At 47.1% G+C, this 18409-nt stretch overlaps 1 protein-coding gene across 1 annotated transcript; it reads right to left on the reverse strand.

Moving 5' to 3' along the window:
• Positions 1 to 299: 299 nt before the first annotated feature.
• On the reverse strand, positions 300 to 14977 carry LOC115657898 (adrenodoxin-like). Its single transcript, XM_030576243.1, has 4 exons — positions 14779 to 14977; positions 2246 to 2370; positions 1424 to 1553; positions 300 to 1104 (listed from the first exon to the last, which is right to left on the reverse strand). Exons 1-4 carry the CDS (start codon positions 14955 to 14957, stop codon positions 987 to 989), a joined length of 552 nt encoding a protein of 183 aa, XP_030432103.1. The 5' UTR covers positions 14958 to 14977; the 3' UTR covers positions 300 to 986.
• Between the last annotated feature and the right edge of the window lie 3432 nt (positions 14978 to 18409).

An 18409-nucleotide genomic window follows, 5' to 3' on the forward strand; every position in this document is an offset into this window, starting at 1 on the left:
AAAGAGCCGAGTAGATGCCACAGCTTGGCCTTTCAAGTCTAAGGGAACGTGAAGTGAGCAGGTAGGGTTACGCAGCCTATGCTGCTGTGGCTTCACTGCTATTGTCATTTGAGACAGATCAAAGCAATCTTGGATAGGACTACACAGGCTGCAGTCACACCTCTGACTGCAGCTTAGACATGCCCATCAGGAAAGAATCCAGGAGGTAAAATACATCTTTTAAAACAGCAACTGCATGTTCATGCCCCAAATCTCCATTTCATTCATTGTACTATCAACCACATCAGGAAAACAAAAAGTTAATTGGTCTAGAAACCCAGTGATTAGCCTTTTATTTTTGAGCTGGAATGGGATACAATAGTGGGGAAAGGAGCAAATATTTGGAGAAATTAGCACAGTTGGTGCACATTGGCACAAAAAGTTCATATTTATGGAAAAAGAATTCCATTTCTGTATAAAATAGCAGAATCCTGTTATCAATCCATTGCTATTTATCAAACTAACCTAGCCTATTTAATCAAGCTGATGCATGCAATTATGATTTTATAGCACTAGCATCCCCCCAGTTATGTCAAAAAGGGAAGTCTCTCTACAGTTAAGTAGCCAGATCCAGCAAAATTCCCAACAGTTACTGTGAATGGCATGTCCTTAACTTCAAGGAAGGGAGAGAATCACCTATGTTTGCTATGGCCCCAATTCAGCAGAGCATTTAAGCAAAACACTGAGGTGTTTTGCTGAACATCAGCAGACTTAAGCACGTTTTTAACTCTAAGCATATGCTTAAGTCCTTCAAGTTTAGCACATGTGTAAGGAAGAGTTTTGCTGAATAGGGATGGATTCTGAATCAGGAGCTATGTGACCTAATGCAAACTGGTCACAAGGCTCAATGGAAACAACAAAATATAACATACTTAAAAAAAACACGCCTAAATCCAAGGGAAGGCTTTGTGCAGGTGCCAATGACAGTTACTAATATTATTTGTACATTATTTGCTTTGCTTTCCCACTTCCAGCTCTCTCCTCATGTCAGCAACCTCCGCTGGGACCTGGACAGTCAAACCATCCATCGCCTTCTTCACACACACCTGGCAGCCTAGGCGTGATCTGAAAAGCAGACAACAGAATGAGCCTCATACATTTTTATGGCAAAGGAAAGAATCCACTAGCTCCCACCACCAATGCCCACACCATTCTGGTTTGTCCCCAGATTCATACAACAGCCCAGCTATCACAGGAAGGAGGTAGCACTACCCTCCCAGAGGAAGGAGATTCTTATGATACGTTCATAATAGAAAATAAATCACATTCTCTCAATAACTGGTGCCTTATAAACACTGGGAGACTGGATTACGAGGAGCGAGACAGAACGTTCCCAGTCCAGAAAGTGGTGGGTTTCTGTAGGCCAACAGGCAGAAATGCTTACGTATCAGTGAGTCCATAGGCCAAATCCAGCATGTCCAGCTCCTCGTCTGTAATGGCATCCAACTTTTGAAAGACGTCCTCCTCGAAGATGAGGTGACACGTGGAGCAGGCCAATGTCCCTTCACAGGCACCTGCAGGAAGAGGGAGGGGTCAGCACAGTGCATCAGAGAACAGCAAGGAGGTAGGGGAGACACTCTTAAGGAACTGGGAGAAGAGGCAGCCCTGCCTATACCCAAGCTGAAAGTGCATCAGGAGAGGTTCCAGAGGGAAATCAAGGAGCCATTCTTGCTACTAACATTTACTGATAGCCCCATGCTTCTGATCCAGAAGGCTCCCAAAGCCAAATTAATACATAGTTGAAATATGAACATATTTATCTGGATGTATCAAATAACCACATTAATACAGTCCATGGGATGCCAGCTAGGAAGGGGAGCACAGATATTGATGTTCTGGCCCTTTAAATGAGACAGGGATGTGAAACCCCTACTCCCCGGACACATACATACTCATTAAGGACTGTGTGGCAGAGAGAGAAGCTGGCCCCCAGTTCAGCGACATGAGTTTGACCCAACCGCAGAACTGATGATAACCAGAACAATGAGTGACATTGACAGTCAGGTATCAGAGGGGTAGCCGTGTTAGTCTGGATCTGTAAAAGCAGCAAAGAATCCTGTGGCACCTTATAGACTAACAGACATTTTGGAGCATGAGCTTTCGTGGGTGAATACCCACTTCGTCAGACAGTCAGCAGTCTCACAATTCCCCACATCGCTTATTTCACATGTGTTTGACCCCGGGGAGGCTTTATTATTGCACCTACCGAAGCCATCAATGCTCAGGTTTTGATTAACTACCACTTCCAGCAAACTCTCCCCTTCTTTGGCTGTGGCCGTGAGTCTCTCTCCATCCCGGTTTATAAAATGCACAGTCACTCTGTCCGCAGAGCTGTCAAACAAGTTACAGGAAGTCAGTGCAAGCTGGGCCACTGCCACCTATGAAACAACTGCCAGTTAAGCAGGAGAATGAAGCAGTGATCACATGAGGAATTTACATAAGCACTCAGTTTCTTGAAGGGCTACAAAGCAGTTGCATGCAAGTCCCTACACTATGTATCTTCATGTGTCTGTCCTTGTCGTTCCCTGCACAAGGAAGGGCAAACTAGAGCCATTCAAATCTCAACAGACTCAAACTTTACTCCTTCAGCAAACATTTCTAAGAATAGAAATTTGATTAAGGGTGAACGAGCGTACCCGTACTGCACCTGCAGCCTGTGTATGGGCAAGCAGTGGGAGACTGTTGATTTAAACCCAAAGAGCTTGCTAGAATATGCTATTGCTGGGAGAGGGGGGCCTCTCTGGGCTAATCCTGTATGGAGTGAAGGGAGGAAACTGCACAGTAAAGCTGCTCAGGATCAGATTTAAATTGCGCAAACAGGGCTTGCTCTCCCCCCTCCCCCCGAGGATTATTTGCTAAATGCTCCATTTCTACTTTTTGTTAGTTCAACCCCTGAAAGGGTCACTGGGAGCCTTGATAATACACTAAGAGCTAAATTCATCCTTATCATAAGAGGGAGACAGCTTTCAGTGTCACAACCGTTTTCACTAGGGCTAGATTTGGCCCTAAAACTCTATATGAAGGTTAAGGTCCAGGAACTTTGCTGAAAATGCCCATTCTGGCTGGAAGTCTGCATAAAACTCCCGACCCGTTTCTGCAGGGATGCCTACAACATATCAACCTAGATACGTTGCCTGTAATAATTAACTACTGCATTATAGCAACAACAATAGATCAGACCCAGCAAGCACTGTATAAAACCTGAGATGGGTTCTTTCTGCCTCTACTTAGGTTATTCTGAAGTACTGCTCAAAAGATAGAGAGGGATTTTCTCTGGATGTTAAATCACTCATCCCCTATGCCTTTCTTTGCATGAATGCAACCTAATTGGATTCCTGTCGGCTGGAGAAAAGAGACTGGGAAATATGGAGAATATAGTATAGACAAGGGAATCACAACAGAGGGCTACCAATTAAACACATCTAGCTCTGAGCCTGCTGTAAAACATACACTTGTGACTTTACTTGGGTTCCCCAGGGTATGCCACGGCAGGAAATATTCACAGGTCTTCGTGATCTATAAACTGCAGGCACACAAGCTTCATCATATGGAGCTCCTAAAAGTCATATGGGTCCAATTAGCATTTCTGTGGCTAGTGTACTTCTGTTACATCTCCTATGCAAGAACAGAGGCAGGATTTTGGTAACTCAACTGTGCTTCCCACACAGTGCTACCTCCACAATACCTAAGGGGTGGCCAAACAATTCAGATAAAAGACTTTTTTGCCCCAGACTTAAACAGAACATAGCTAACAATTGCATTATTGCTGATTTTCACAGCTGCTTGTGCTGCTCTGGGTTCGTCCTGGAAGCAAAGTTGTCAAAATACCCCAAGAGGAGCTGTCTGCATGCTGGTTCTGGAAATCTCATGAAACAACCTATTCTGGCCCAGTTTGGCAGATCAATTACATCCGAATTACAGATGGTGAAGTTCAGCATCTGCTGAATGCTTTGAGGTTCAACCATCCCTACAGTAAAGTGCCAGAAACCTCATACCCCAAGGTTACAAAATCAGGACCGGTGAGGGACTCTAAAAACAACTTCCAAGAGAGAAGTGGAAATCTCAGATGAGGTGAAATCATTCTTGCTGAAGGGAATTTGCAATTTAAATTGACAGCCCTAGAGACCTATGGAACAGGCCTGCCAGCACTGACCTAGAAGAACCATCTCTAGGGAGGAGAGGAAAAGATCAGCCTCTGTATCTCACTCAGTCCTTAAGAACATAAGGACGGCCATTCTGGGTCAGACCCAGGGTCCATATAGCCCAGTACCCTAACTGTTAACAGTGCCCAGTGCCAGATGCTTCAGAGGGAATGAACAGAACAGAGTAATTAGTGAGAGATCCATCCCCGTCATCCAGTCCCAGCTTCAGGCAATAAGAGGTTTAGAGACACCCAGAGCACGGGGTTGTGTCCCTGACCATCTTGGCTAATAGCTATTGATGGACCTACCCTCCACGAAGTTAGCTAATTCTTTTTGAACTCAGTTACACTTTTGGCCTTCATAACATCCCCTGGCAACAAATTCCACAGGTTGACTGTGCATTGTGTTCCTTATGTTTGTTTTAAACCTGCTACCTATTAATTTCATTGGGTGACCCCGGGTTATAGTGTTATGTTAAAGGATACATAACACTTCCTTATTCACTTTTTCTATACCATTCATGATTTTATAGACTTCTATTATATTCCCCCCCCCCTTAGTCGTCTCTTTTCTAAGCTTTTGCCCTCAATGCCAACTTTGACAAGAAGATGGCCAATTCATGTCACCCATGTGGAGACATCTGTCCCATAGGATCTAGACTGAGACCCTCCCCCAACTCATTTCCCATCAACCACTAAACAACCAAATAGTAAACAATATTGGCCTAGTCAAGAGGTGCACTGGTGGCCTAGAAGCATATCACAACACCAGCTCTCTCAGTGTTTAGAACTCGATGGGCTGACAGAGTGGCACACTGAATACAATGGCATCATTCTGCATAGCACCTATGAACAGGGACCTACCCATATGCCTGTGAATTCACAAAGCAAGAATGGTCTCCAAAGTCAACAGAACTTCACAGCAGCTCGTGCACCCCACTCTCCCAGGTTGACTTTGCAGATTGCTCTCTCAGCTCTCTAGAAAGGGATGTCACCCATCTAGCAGCTTCTGATACATTCCTGAGCAACAGAAGTGTTGCTGCAGCCAGGTGGCCTTGCTTTTGTCATTGCTGGCATCGGAAGAAAGTTTTGCAGCCTTGAGAATGATGTGTTTGTTTAGTAGAGAGAATTGGCCAAGCCTGCAATCCTCTGGTTTGCCCCTTATACAAGGCTGAATGAAACAGCACCCAGTTTCTCGCAGTCAGAATAAGACTTAAAGTGAGCAAAACTCAGCAAGGCCACATTCCTGGAAGCCCAAAGGACAAAGACACATGCAGTGACGCTCAGATGTTTTGGGAAATTATGACACAGTCTACCTATTTCTTAGCAATATGCCCAGAGTGCAAGCACACAAAATCAAATGGCCTAAGTATATACCAAAGGCTCTGAAGTTTCCAGTGTAGTTTCCCAGAAGGATGTGCTACATTGTATTTAGGCTCAGTTGCCTCAGGCATGCTCTTGGAAAGCCTGAGAAGTAAGCAGAGGGAAAACTTGTTATTAGGGATATCCTGGAGACAGCTGAAGCAACAGCTGGGAGTGCTTATGCAATGTGTTCACCCCTAGCTGTGCTGTGCAGCAGGCAGAAATCAATTATTTCTGGCATAGAGAGTCCTCCACTGATTTCTTTCTATCAGTGAGTGCAGAAACAGATGAGAAGGACCTAGGCATAGGTGCCGACTCCGTGGGTGCTCCAGGGCTGAAGCACCCACATGGAAAAAATGCTGGATGCTGAGCTCACACCGGCAGCCACCCTATCAGCGCCTCCCCACCCCACCCCAGCACTTCCCACCCCCTAGTGGGCCCAATGCTTCAATGCCTCCCCCTCCCTTCCTGCGCCTCCTGCCTGCCATAAACAACTGTTTTGCAGCATGCAGGAGGCTTGGAGGGAAGGGGAAGGAGCGAGGATGTGGTGCACTCAAGGGAAGGGGGTGGAACTGGGTGGGAAGAAGTGGGATAGGGTGGAAGAGGTGGGGCAGGGGTGAAGCAGGGGCAGGAAGAGGTGGGGCAATGGTGGGGCCTTGGGGGAGTGATAGAGTGGGGGCGGAGCCTGGGCCAGAGCCAGGGGTCGAACACCCCCCGGGCCCTTTGGAAAGTCGGCGCCTGTGGACCTAGTTCAGACAGTTTTCCTTCCCCTCGCTTGTCTACATCAGAAAGTTGCAGCGCTGGTGAGGGAGTTACAGCGCTGCAACTTTGAAGGTGTACACATCTGCAGGGCACCACCAGCGCTGCAACTCCCTGTTTGCAGCGCTGGCCGTACTCCCGTTTTGTCTCGGGTGTAGAGGATCCAGCGCTGGTAATCCAATGTAGACAGTTACCAGCGCTTTTCTTGACCTCCGTGGAAGGAGGAAGCCTCTGGTAATCAAGCTGGTTTCCTTTCCCGGTTTGCTCTCTCGGTCCCGGAGCCACCCAGCAAACCGCAGGGAAGGAGACCTGCTTGCTCGGGGTTCCGGGACCGAGAGAGCAAACCGGGAAAGGAGACCAGCTTCGCCGCGGTTTGCTCTCGCGTTCCCGGAGCCACCCAGCAAACCGCAGGGAAGGAGACCTGCTTGCTCGGGGTTCCGGGACCGAGAGAGCAAACCGGGAAAGGAAACCAGCTTCGCCGCGGTTTGCTCTCTCGGTCCCGGAACCCCGAGCAAGCAGGTCTCCTTCCCTGCGGTTTGCTGGGTGGCTCCGGGAACGCGAGAGCAAACCGCGGCGTTCCCGGTTTGCTCTCTCAGGCCATGTCTACATCTAAAATTTTGCAGCGCTGGTTGTTACAGCTGTATTAGTACAGCTGTATAGGGCCAGCGCTGCAGAGTGGCCACACTTACAGCAACCAGCGCTGCAAGTGGTGTTAGATGTGGCCACACTGCAGCGCTGTTGGGCGGCTTCAAGGGGGGTTCCGGGACGAGAGAGCAAACCGGGAAAGGAAACCAGCTTCGCCGCGGTTTGCTCTCTCAGTCCCGGAGCCAGCCAGCAAACCGCAGGGAAGGAGACCTGCTTGCTCGGGGTTCCGGGACCGAGAGAGCAAACCGGGAACGCCACGGTTTGCTCTCTCGGTCCCGGAGCCAGCCAGCAAACCGCAGGGAAGGAGACCTGCTTGCTCGGGGTTCCGGGACCGAGAGAGCAAACCGGGAACGCCGCGGTTTGCTCTCTCGGTCCCGGAGCCAGCCAGCAAACCGCAGGGAAGGAGACCTGCTTGCTCGGGGTTCCGGGACCGAGAGAGCAAACCGCGGCGAAGCTTGTTTCCTTTCCCGGTTTGCTCTCTCGGTCCCGGAACCCCGAGCAAGCAGGTCTCCTTCCCTGCGGTTTGCTGGGTGGCTCCGGGACCGAGAGAGCAAACCGCGGCGTTCCCGGTTTGCTCTCTCGGTCCTGGAACCCCGAGCAAGCAGGTCTCCTTCCCTGCGGTTTGCTGGCTGGCTCCGGGACCGAGAGAGCAAACCGGGAAAGGAAACCAGCTTGATTACCAGAGGCTTCCTCCTTCCACGGAGGTCAAGAAAAGCGCTGGTAACTGTCTACATTGGATTACCAGCGCTGGATCACCAGCGCTGGATCCTCTACACCCGAGACAAAACGGGAGTACGGCCAGCGCTGCAAACAGGGAGTTGCAGCGCTGGTGGTGCCCTGCAGATGTGTACACCTTCAAAGTTGCAGCGCTGTAACTCCCTCACCAGCGCTGCAACTTTCTGATGTAGACAAGCCCTCAGTCCCGGAACCCCGAGCAAGCAGGTCTCCTTCCCTGCGGTTTGCTGGGTGGCTCCGGGACCGAGAGAGCAAACCGCGGCGTTCCCGGTTTGCTCTCTCGGTCCCGGAACCTCGAGCAAGCAGGTCTCCTTCCCTGCGGTTTGCTGGGTGGCTCCGGGACCTAGAGAGCAAACCGCGGCGTTCCCGGTTTGCTCTCTCGGTCCCGGAACCCCGAGCAAGCAGGTCTCCTTCCCTGCGGTTTGCTGGCTGGCTCCGGGACCTAGAGAGCAAACCGCGGCGTTCCCGGTTTGCTCTCTCAGTCCCGGAACCCCGAGCAAGCAGGTCTCCTTCCCTGCGGTTTGCTGGGTGGCTCCGGGACCGAGAGAGCAAACCGCGGCGAAGCTGGTTTCCTTTCCCGGTTTGCTCTCTCGGTCCCGGAACCCCCCTTGAAGCAGCCCAACAGCGCTGCAGTGTGGCCACATCTAACACCACTTGCAGCGCTGGTTGCTGTAAGTGTGGCCACTCTGCAGCGCTGGCCCTATACAGCTGTACTAATACAGCTGTAACAACCAGCGCTGCAAAATTTTAGATGTAGACATGGCCTGGACATTCCCAAATGCATTGGATAGAACATGTAGCATATACCTACCTCATTGTAATGAATGGTCTCTGATCCATCCTTCAGAAGCAGGTGAAAAAATTTACCTATGAAAACTCCACTGTGGGGAAGGGAGTGGAAATTCCTTCCCTCTACCATGCTTACTGATCAGATTAACTCTGCATCAGTGATCCAGAATCGCCATGATTGTGTCTAGCGCCATCTATACTCTTAGATAATAGTTGATCACAAGCATTGTCACAATTATGCCCTTGTTACAGTATCTCTCTAATTAATGCTCTCTTGAATACTAGTAAAATGGATTCCACCAGTAGCCTCCAGTGGTAGAAAATTTGAAACACTGATGATTATCTCTTGAAAAAGCCTCTGCCTAGATTTAATCTAAACTGGCAGAAGAAGGGAGCAGAAGGGTTGTCTTATTTCCTTGTCATTTTCAGGCACCCCTATGTGTTTTCCCATTGCTACATAATTCAGATAGGCAAAATATAATTCAGAGAATCATGTACCATAAAATTACAAGGTCTGCCTATTGCTTTTCAGGAGAGTTTCAATCACAAAGCAATACTCGGAACATTTTTCAGGGCAGGACCCCCTGGAGATGAAAACAGTAAGGCCAGGTCCACACTACAGCGTTAAATCGATTTAAACAGCGTTAAATTGATTTAACGCTGTAACCGTCCACACTACAAGGCACTTAAAATCGATTTTAAGGGGTCTTAAAATCAATTTCTGTACTCCAGCTAAACGAAAGGAGTAACCCTAAAATCGATATTACTAAATCGATTTAGGGTTAGTGTGGATGGATATCGAAGTTATTGGTCCTATTCTTTTACTGAGCTACCCAGAGTGCACCGCTCTGGAAATCGATGGTACCCTGGGACCATGGACACACACCACCGAAGTAATGTGCCCTAGTGTGGACGCGTAAAATCGATTTTATAAAACCTGTTTTATAAAATTGATTTTACTAATATCGATTTAAAGCTGTAGTGTGGACGTAGGCTAAGAGAAGTCAGGCGGGAGACCTATACCACTGTAGGAATGGTTTCTTATACACACTCATGTCACATGAGTAACAAAATGGCCCATTGCAGCCAGAGGCGGAGAAAAATCTTCAAAGCCATTTCAACACTCCTCCCCCCCAGTGAGGGTACGTCTATACTATTTGATGTATCAGGGATCGATTTATTGCATCTCGTCTAGACGCGATAAATCGATCCCCAAATTGATGCCTGTACTCCACCTCAGCAGGAGGAGTAAGAGGAGTCAATGAGGGAGCCGCAGCGGTCGACTCGCTGCTGTGAGGATAGCCAGGTAAGTTGAACTAAGATACTTTGACTTCAGCTACGCAAAGGCCTGGGGTGGGGGTCAAACTAAGATACGCAACTTCAGCTACACTATTCATGTAGCTCAAGTCAAAGTATCTGAGTTCAACTTACCTGGCCGTCCTCACGGCAGCGAGTTGACCACCATGGTTCCCCCGTCAACTCCGCTTACTCCTCCTGCCGAGGTGGAGTACAGGCGTCAATTTGGAGATCGATTTATCACGTCTAGACAAGATGCGATAAATCGATCCCCAATACATCGAACACTATCTGCCGATGCAGCGGGTAGTATAGAAGTACCCTCGGTCAACAAAGCAAGCCATTTAACAGTCTGTGGAACTCCTTCTCAGATATCTGAAGCCGGTGTCTCCCAGAATCTTTCCTATTTGTCCTAGAAACTGAATAAAAGGATTGGCTCCTTCAAAATAGGGAAAGGCAAAGTGGTAGGATTTCACTTAGCAGTGGGCAAAATGTTTTGGAAGAAGGAAAAGCAAACTCCAACCTTCACCTACCTTCTGAACCAAGCCTTTAGAGCTTCAGCCATCACTAAGACACCAGTGTTACAACCACCCAGGCATGGAACTTTCATTGATTTTAAAGGGAATTCAGCATAAGAAATTCATGTGGGCTCATGCCCCAAGTCATATTCTTGACTAAGTGAGAGCTGTGGCAGCTAAGTGACAGCATGGTGCAGCAGACAGAGCACTGGACTGAGAATAAGGCACCCCAAGTCCTGTTGTCACTGACTCCGTGTATGAGTTCAGGAAAGTTACACAGCCCCACTGTGCCTCAGTTTACCTCTCTGTATGGTGCAATGATGATAACCCGCTTTTTAAGGCACTTTTAGATCAACAACTGCCAAACCCATTATCACTGCTAGGTATTTATCAATCTTTTATTTTTAAAAATCATTACACCTTACCATCACTGCCTTAGATTAGTAAAACTGAATGAATAATTTAGGCTGTTTACTTTGATAATCTCATACATCCTGCAGTGGGAATCTCACTGTTTAGAGGACTGAAATGACTTAGAAGATTTTCTCTGGCTTGACAACTGGCTTGTCAAACAGGACTCCACAGCTTGCCTCCGTATGGTTACAACATGCTGTCCTTATTATGCATATGGTATGGTGGATGTGTGCATGGATGTAAGCAACCATTCAATTCTGTGGCACAAATCTCCTGCCTTACTAGACTAGTTAGTTTCACTCTCCTGTCTTCACAGACTATTATTCCAACCCTGCAGGGTAATATTTAAACATAAGATGCAAACCTGTTGATTGCCATTTTTACATCATGACAGAATTCCTATTTCTATTACATTTTGCAAAACTCTTGGTGTTCCTTAACAAAATCTTGGACCAAGATTTTCAAGACAGTAGTGATTTGGGGTGTCCAATTTGAGACACTTTAAATGTGTCTAATTTTCAGAAGCAGGTGCTCAGCATTTTCTGAAGATTTCTGCAAGATGTTTCAATTTGGGCAGCTCAAAAACTGAAGCACCCACAGTCACTAGTCTTCTCAGGCTCTACATGATACAGAAAACTAGTAGAGGAGTGGCCTTTTAAATGTTTCTTTTTTAAAAGATATTTTATAAGACCGTATGAAAAAGCATGGTGCCAAAAAGTACTGTTGGAAAGAATTTAGTAAGCAACAAACTAATTAAAAAGGAAAACAGTTGATAGTGGCTGTTCATAAGCCCCATTTAACAGGCTTATCACAACAACGCCTTTCTCCAAAGTCCGATAACAAAGTGGCCTATTGTGTTTTCCATTTTGCTGGCTGGGCTCTTTTTCTAGATGGGTCTTAATCTTTGCTAGCAGATTAAAGCCTGACTCGGATCACATTTGTTTGGAAGAGCTACAAGTTCCCTTTCTTTTCCCCAGGGAAATGGGTTTTCCTTCCACACTACCCTTAACACAAATGGAGCTCTTTGAGGACTAGCTAGAGAAGATACCATCAGAACTGGTGAGAGCCTTGAGGTAAAACTCAGATCCACCCAGAAACTCTGTTTGATTCTGCATTCCTTACTCTCACAGAATAACACTGTTTACCTCACTAGCCTCCCTTGTCAACCTTCCCCCACACCCACCCTGCTTTGCCAATATTTCCCAGCCTTGTTCTCCCATTGGTCAGCTTCTCACACAACGTCCTCTATAGCTATTCCTGTGCACTCCTGTACATATGGCATGACCTCCTTGAGCAAATCTGCAAGGCTCCTAACCTGCCCACACTTAAGTCCTTAAAAACGCCACTACTGTTGTGCAGCTTAGAATGAGTCAAGTTGCCTTGTATCTAAATTGCCTGTTGTTGGTCCCCTTTCCCTCACTAGTTGCCATGAGATGGTGAGCTCCTTAGAGCAGGGACCATCCTTCTCAAGTATTTGGAAAGTGCCTGCACATCATGGAAAATACTGGTAATAACAAACCACACTAAATTAGTAGCTTGCAGCTCTATGCTTTTGAAAGCAGAATGTCAGTTAAAACCACCCAAGGATTTGGTGCCGGTGAAATACTCCTTCCCTAATCAAGCCCATGTACTGTTTGGTTTTGGATCAAATATAAATGCTTTGATCTGACTGTAAGGGGTTGGCCTGTTGATTGTTTGGGCCCAATGAGGCATACTCTGATCCCTGGGGGCCTTTCTTTTAAAGGTGCAGAAAGCAGCTTTAAGGCACTACACCTGACCTGCCAGATGCTGCAGGGTTGTTTATGTCTGATTTAAGACATATTTTTAATAGCTAATCCAAAGATGGATTTGCTGACCCCTGCAACCTCCAAACTGCTTCTGGGGTCTGGCCCTGGGCTGGGATTCTGCAAAAGAAAAGAAAATTTTAACTTGTGAATTTAAGAGGAGCAGGATTGATAGGAATGGGTCTTCTCCCAGCCCTTATTCCTGAATACTCTCCCCCATCCTTTAGCTGACAAACTCATCATTAAAAGACAGTCCTATCAAAGAACAGGAGCCTCTCTAGAATGTGCCATCCTGATGGGATCTTAAAGTCCTTCTGCACAAAGAGCTCACGTGCTCAAGAACTGACATTGGTTACTGTTCTGTGTAGTGCCATGATGGGGAGGTGGGTTTGCGGCTTGGTCTCTGCCCTACAGTGCATTCCTGAGTGGAAAGTGAGGAGTCCGTGTTGCTCAACAGTGCCCCCTGTGGCCCATTAAATAGAAGCTCTGATTGGGATCCATCCACTGGGAAGGCAGATGGCTTCAGCATGCTTGCCCAAGAACTGTGGAGGGATGTAAAGATTGGGAGATCCTTAGGGGAAAATGTAAATAAATGGTGGGATCCATCTGAGAGACTACAGGGAGAATTTGGAAAAAAAAACAAAAAAACTTGTGTTCCTGTTTGTATGTTAATAGTGTAACAACCCCTATAGTAAATGTGGAGTCAGCTCTATTGCCCCCAAGGAGGTGTTCCTGAGAACCTTCTTCTCCCAGCTGTGAGGGTGATAGTCAGTGCAGTGCAATGTGAGGTGCTGGCTTCCGCCCAGGAAATGCGTGCACTGCTGCCTGCGCAGTGCTGCCAGCCTTATGAGTTGGGGAGTGAAGGACAAGGTCAGAATCTGAACTCACGTGGCTGTAGCTAGAAGCCTTGGCCAGCCCTTGGCCATGTGTTGAATATATCCTTCAAAAAAAAAAAAAAAAAAAAAAAAAAAAAACCACCACATTACACTAATAAAACCCTGAGAATATATCTGTAATTCCTTAAACCCCATTGGCCCTTTCTGAGAAAAAACGGTTACTGAGGTGAAGTATTTGACATCTTCAGGACACATGACATGACCTCACCTTTCCCTCAGGCACTGAAATATAAACCATCCTGCAGCACTAGAGTATGTAAAGCCACCATAATGGAAAATGGGCCCTGAAGCCTTTCATCACACTGGGAATCCAGCCCTACTGACAGTGACTGAGTGTATTTATCCTCTGATGGGTGTTTGGAGGCATAGGGAAAACGATGCAAATCTCAGACCAATTTCTACCAAACAGGGGTCCACATCACAAAAAATACTGTCATGGTTTGCATTAATTGGTCCTCTTTTCAGCTGTCTCCGCAGAGAGGCCGAGGCCTGGCTCGGGCAGTGTGGTTCAGCTGGACTCAGGAACCTGGCTTTTCCACTGACCTGCTGTGTGACCTTGTCAAAGCCACTGCATATTTCTGGGGCTCTGTCTCTTCCTCCACCCCCATGTGTCTGTCTTGCCTCTTTAGATTGTCAGCCTGGCCTCTCACCCTGTATTTGTACAGCACCTAGCACAATAGGACACTCATCTCAGTTGGGGTTTCTATTATAGCACAGACAAATAATAACCATCACCAGGCTATGGAGACTCAGCTGCCCTCTCACCCTCTGGGTCAGCAGTGAAGCACTTGGCAAGAGAAGAGGGAGAGGGAAGCTTGTAGTGCTGCTATGAATAAAGAAAGGATTTCATTCTCCAGAGCTGTCCAACTAGCACTAAATTCAGACAAAAAAAAGAAAGGAACCAGCCAAGGTACATAAATGTTGCCACAGTCAGAGAAATACTAGTCCCCAGCATTTGCTGGAACTCACTCAGATCTAAATACAGGAGGTATTGCTGAACTTGCCCCTCAGTGGCTACCCCCCACTAAATATTATCTATTATCCCAATTCAACCCTCTGTCGACTGCTCTCCCTTTAGGACACCAAGTACCATAAGCTAGTGAGTACACAGGGCAAGAACCATGCACAGATTCAGCATAATGTCCACCCCAATTGTCCCTGTGGTGGCATTGCCTCTTTCATTCTAGATGCAGGTGAAGCCATATTTCCCACAGACCGGGCTGTGGTCTTGCAGTGCCAGTCTCACCTAATTAGGGGATTGCTTGCTATTTATTTTAAACACTCTCACTAATTTGTCTGTCCCACCCACCTCAGCAGGCCGAGATAGAGGCAGGAGGGGTCTGACTGTTTTTTCTGAAAGGTCCTGGAAGAAATGAGGTAGAGTTGAGTCTTTTGCTTACCCTGTGTCCCTTGGGACATCATGGAGCCTGTGTGTTGAGCTGAAGCTTCTCTCTGGCTGCAGGCTGGCAGGTGCCTGACTGTGCTCAGCTACTCTGAGGTACTGAAAAGACTGAACTTTGCCCAAATTAAGTCCGTTTAGCAAGGGGCGGATAAGCCGTGGAGCGCATCGAGCCATCATGCTAGCTGAGTCCTGCTTTATGTTTCTTCGCTCTTTTTTTGTTGCAAGGCTGGCTAGCTTCTGAGGTATAAGTACAGCTGAGGGGTTGGGGGGGTGGAATCTAGGACAGCCTCCCTGTGGAGGAGGAAAGAGGGTGTATCCTGGACCTGACTACAGTCCAGCCCACTGGTGGAGTTTTGTAAGCAGCAGTAATATGCAACCCCTGAGCAAGATAGAACCCCAACTGATCACACTTCACTATTCTTTCCAATTCCTGTTTCATTCTAGCAACCAAACAAAGCCATTTTCAGATGCTATCTTCAGTACAATGCCCAGCTACAATATGTATGTCTGTCCTGTGGGTTGAAACAGCGCACTGGGACTTGAAACGATTGAGCTCTGTTGCTATCTCAGCAAGTGTGTGTCCTTGAGCACTTACACTAGTGAGCTAGGACTCCTGGGTTCTATTCCTGATTCAGATGCTGTATCACTATGAGCAAGTCACTTCATCCCTCTGTGCCACAGCTTCCTTTCTGTAAATTGGGCACCTTTACCTACTTCACAAGGGAGAATAGCCACTCAATTAGTGAATGGTTTTGAAATCCTCAGCTGCAAAATGCTGCGCAAGCATGGATTATCCTAGTCATTTAAATGTACAGGGAATTCAGTACTGGTAGTAACCCTAGAGCCTCAATTTATTCCCAAAACAAGTGTGATCATGGCAGCAATAGTGTCCTCTGCCCTGTAACAATGTCCTCACCCCTGACCTGAAAAGGACCCACCACTGTAGGTGAGAGGCAAGTCCAGTCTTGGGCTGATCATTTCAAAAGACTGAGTTACCCCTAAACAAATCTGAATAATTTGACAGTTAATAGAAATATTTGTTTTAATTATCTGTATCATAATATATCCTTTACATTACTATAAAGGTATTGTTAGTTACAAGTATTAGTGAACCTTTTAAAGTGAAAAGGTCTAGGGCTCCCATATAGGTTTCAGAAGAGGATAGCAGCAAACCACCAGTCAATCCCAAAAGGCAGAGACATTAAGAGATTTAGTCTAGATCTGATCAGAAAATGGGGCTGGGGATGAAAATTTAGAAGCAAGAATTGTTTTGTTTGTTTTCAGTGGAAAAAATTGACTCTCTGTCAAAGAAGTGAACATTTTCAACCAGAAACTTCTTGGTTTGGGAGTTTTCAGTTTTTCTAACAAAAATCAACAGAGGAAAGCAGACACTCCATGAACAAGTCTAGTCAGTCAAAAACTCCAATCATCTGTTGGGGGGAAAAAATTCAGGGACAATTTCCAAGCAGCCATAATTAAAACTTGCCATTTAAATCATTGTGTTGTATTGCTCTCAAGACTAAATTGAAGGTGGGGAAAAGCTTTCAGGGAATGGCATGAGGTTAGAAAGAAAGTGGGTCCCCTCCCTGAGGTCTCAGAGAACCCATGATCTCTAGAGGTATCCGCCCTCCCTGTGATGTGCCGTCCCATCAGTGAGACTCAAACATACAGGGTTATTGGATTCCCATTCAATGCTTTGGATCCTGTTCCTATTTCTACTGACTTTAATGAGAGAAGGGTCATCACCATTCTCTATGGGTATGTCTATACTGCCATCACAGGGTGATGCACCCAAGCTAGCTTTAATCTTGCTAGCTCCAGTAATGGAGCAACAACGCTGTAACAGCATAAACTTCAGCACACTCTGTACAAGCACAGCTAACTACTCCCAGACAACTACACATGGGGCTAGCACTGAAGCATGAGTTGCCAGGTGACTCTACTTTGGGACCCAAACTATCTAGATTAAAGCCAGCTCAGGTATGTCTACTTGATCTGCAATCACACACACTGTAGTTGCACTCTAGTCTAGAAGACATCCCCGTATATGGGGGAATGTGTGGGGGAGAGAGAGAGAAAGAAATAAGGTGCTCTGTAACTGATTGACAAATGATCAACAAAGGCAGCTTGAACTGAACAGAAAGGCAAGCAGCAGCAAAGTAAGTCACAAAGGATCCTCTGCTGCAAGTGCTCTGTTGGATTCATCTGGTGTCACAACCACCCCCAAACTCTTTTCCCACTCTCCGACTTTCCCCTCACTGTGTAATGCACATAGCAGCCAGTAGAGGCCCCCATAGACCATACAGGAACAGACCCATGACAAAGAATACACTCACTGAACATGGTTGAAGTCAGTGGCAGAAAACCAGTATGAGTGAAAGGGGAATCAAGCCCTTCCCTGTAAAATTTAAGAGGAGGAGGCAAGTCAGTGATTAGTCCTGTATTGATAAGCATTCTCTGCACAACACAGAGCAAGTCTTAATACCTTGCCACAACAGGGACACAGCTCAGAAGCGCAACACCACGTCACCCATGGGCAGCAGGTATAATAGGCATGGGTAGGCTAAGCCTCCCCCCAGACCCAGACTGTGGCCCTGCCCATGCTCTGTCCCAAGGCCCCACCCTCGCTCCCCCTCTTCCCCAAAGTTGGCGGGGGCTCAGCTCAGGCTGGCAGCCTGGAGCTCAGGACTCGGCCAACCAGTGGCTCAGGCTGGCCGGCAGCCAGGGGCTGCTCAATGCAGCCAGCGGCCTGGGGGTGGCTGGCTGGTGGTGTGGGAAGAGGGGCGACCAGCATGGCTGGGGCGAGCTGGCGGCCCACAGCAGGCGGGCTGATGCTTGGGTTGGCTGGGGTGGTTAAGATGGACTCACAGGCAGTCCAGATAGCTGCGCAGTGCTTGGGGCAGCTTGGCCAGAGCATCTCTGAACACCCTGGGGGTGGATAGCTTGGGGCTCCAACAGGCAAGGGGGTGTTATCATAACCTAGTCCCAGATTTGGACCTTAGCGTCCAAAATATGGGGGTTAGCATGAAAACCTCCAAGCTTAGTTACCAGCTTGGACCTGGTAAAGCTGCCACCACCCAAAAAATTAGAGTGTTTTGGGACGTTCTGGTCCCCCCAAAAACATTCCCTGGGGACCCCAAGACCCAAATCCCTTGAGTCTCACAACAAAGGGAAATAAACCTTTTCCCTTTCCCCCCTCCAGGTGCAAACTCCTTGAATCTAAACAGAGGGAGTCCACCCTCTCTATTTCCAGTCCTGGAAACACAAGCACTTCCCTCTTCATCCAGAGGGAATGCAAAGTCAGGCTAGTAAATCTAACACACACAGATTTCCCCCTGACTTCTTCCTCCCACCAGTTCCCTGGTGAGCTGCAGACTCAATTCCCTGGAGTTCCCCACTAAAGAAAAACTCCAACAGGTCTTAAAAGAAAGCTTTATATAAAAAAAGAAAGAAAAATACATAAAAATGGTCTCTCTGTATTAAGGTGACAAATACAGGGTCATTTGCTTAAAAGAATATTGAATAAACAGCCTTCTTCAAAAAGAATACAATTCAAAGCACTCTAGCAACTATAGACATGTAAATACAAAACAACAAACTATCTTTGTACTCACAACTTGGAAACAGAA

Source organism: Gopherus evgoodei, chromosome 9 (assembly GCF_007399415.2).
Source record: "Gopherus evgoodei ecotype Sinaloan lineage chromosome 9, rGopEvg1_v1.p, whole genome shotgun sequence".
Taxonomy (NCBI): Eukaryota; Metazoa; Chordata; order Testudines; family Testudinidae; genus Gopherus; species Gopherus evgoodei.

Coding starts and splice junctions, on each gene's coding strand:
- LOC115657898 (XM_030576243.1), bottom strand. CDS start 14,957: ATGATGGCTCGATGCGCTCCACGGCTTATCCGCCCCTTGCTAAACGGA. Junction 1,554..2,245: donor CCTGAGCATTGATGGCTTCG/GTAGGTGCAATA, acceptor CTCTTCCTGCAG/GTGCCTGTGAAGGGACATTG. Junction 1,105..1,423: donor GCCTATGGACTCACTGATAC/GTAAGCATTTCT, acceptor TCTGCTTTTCAG/ATCACGCCTAGGCTGCCAGG.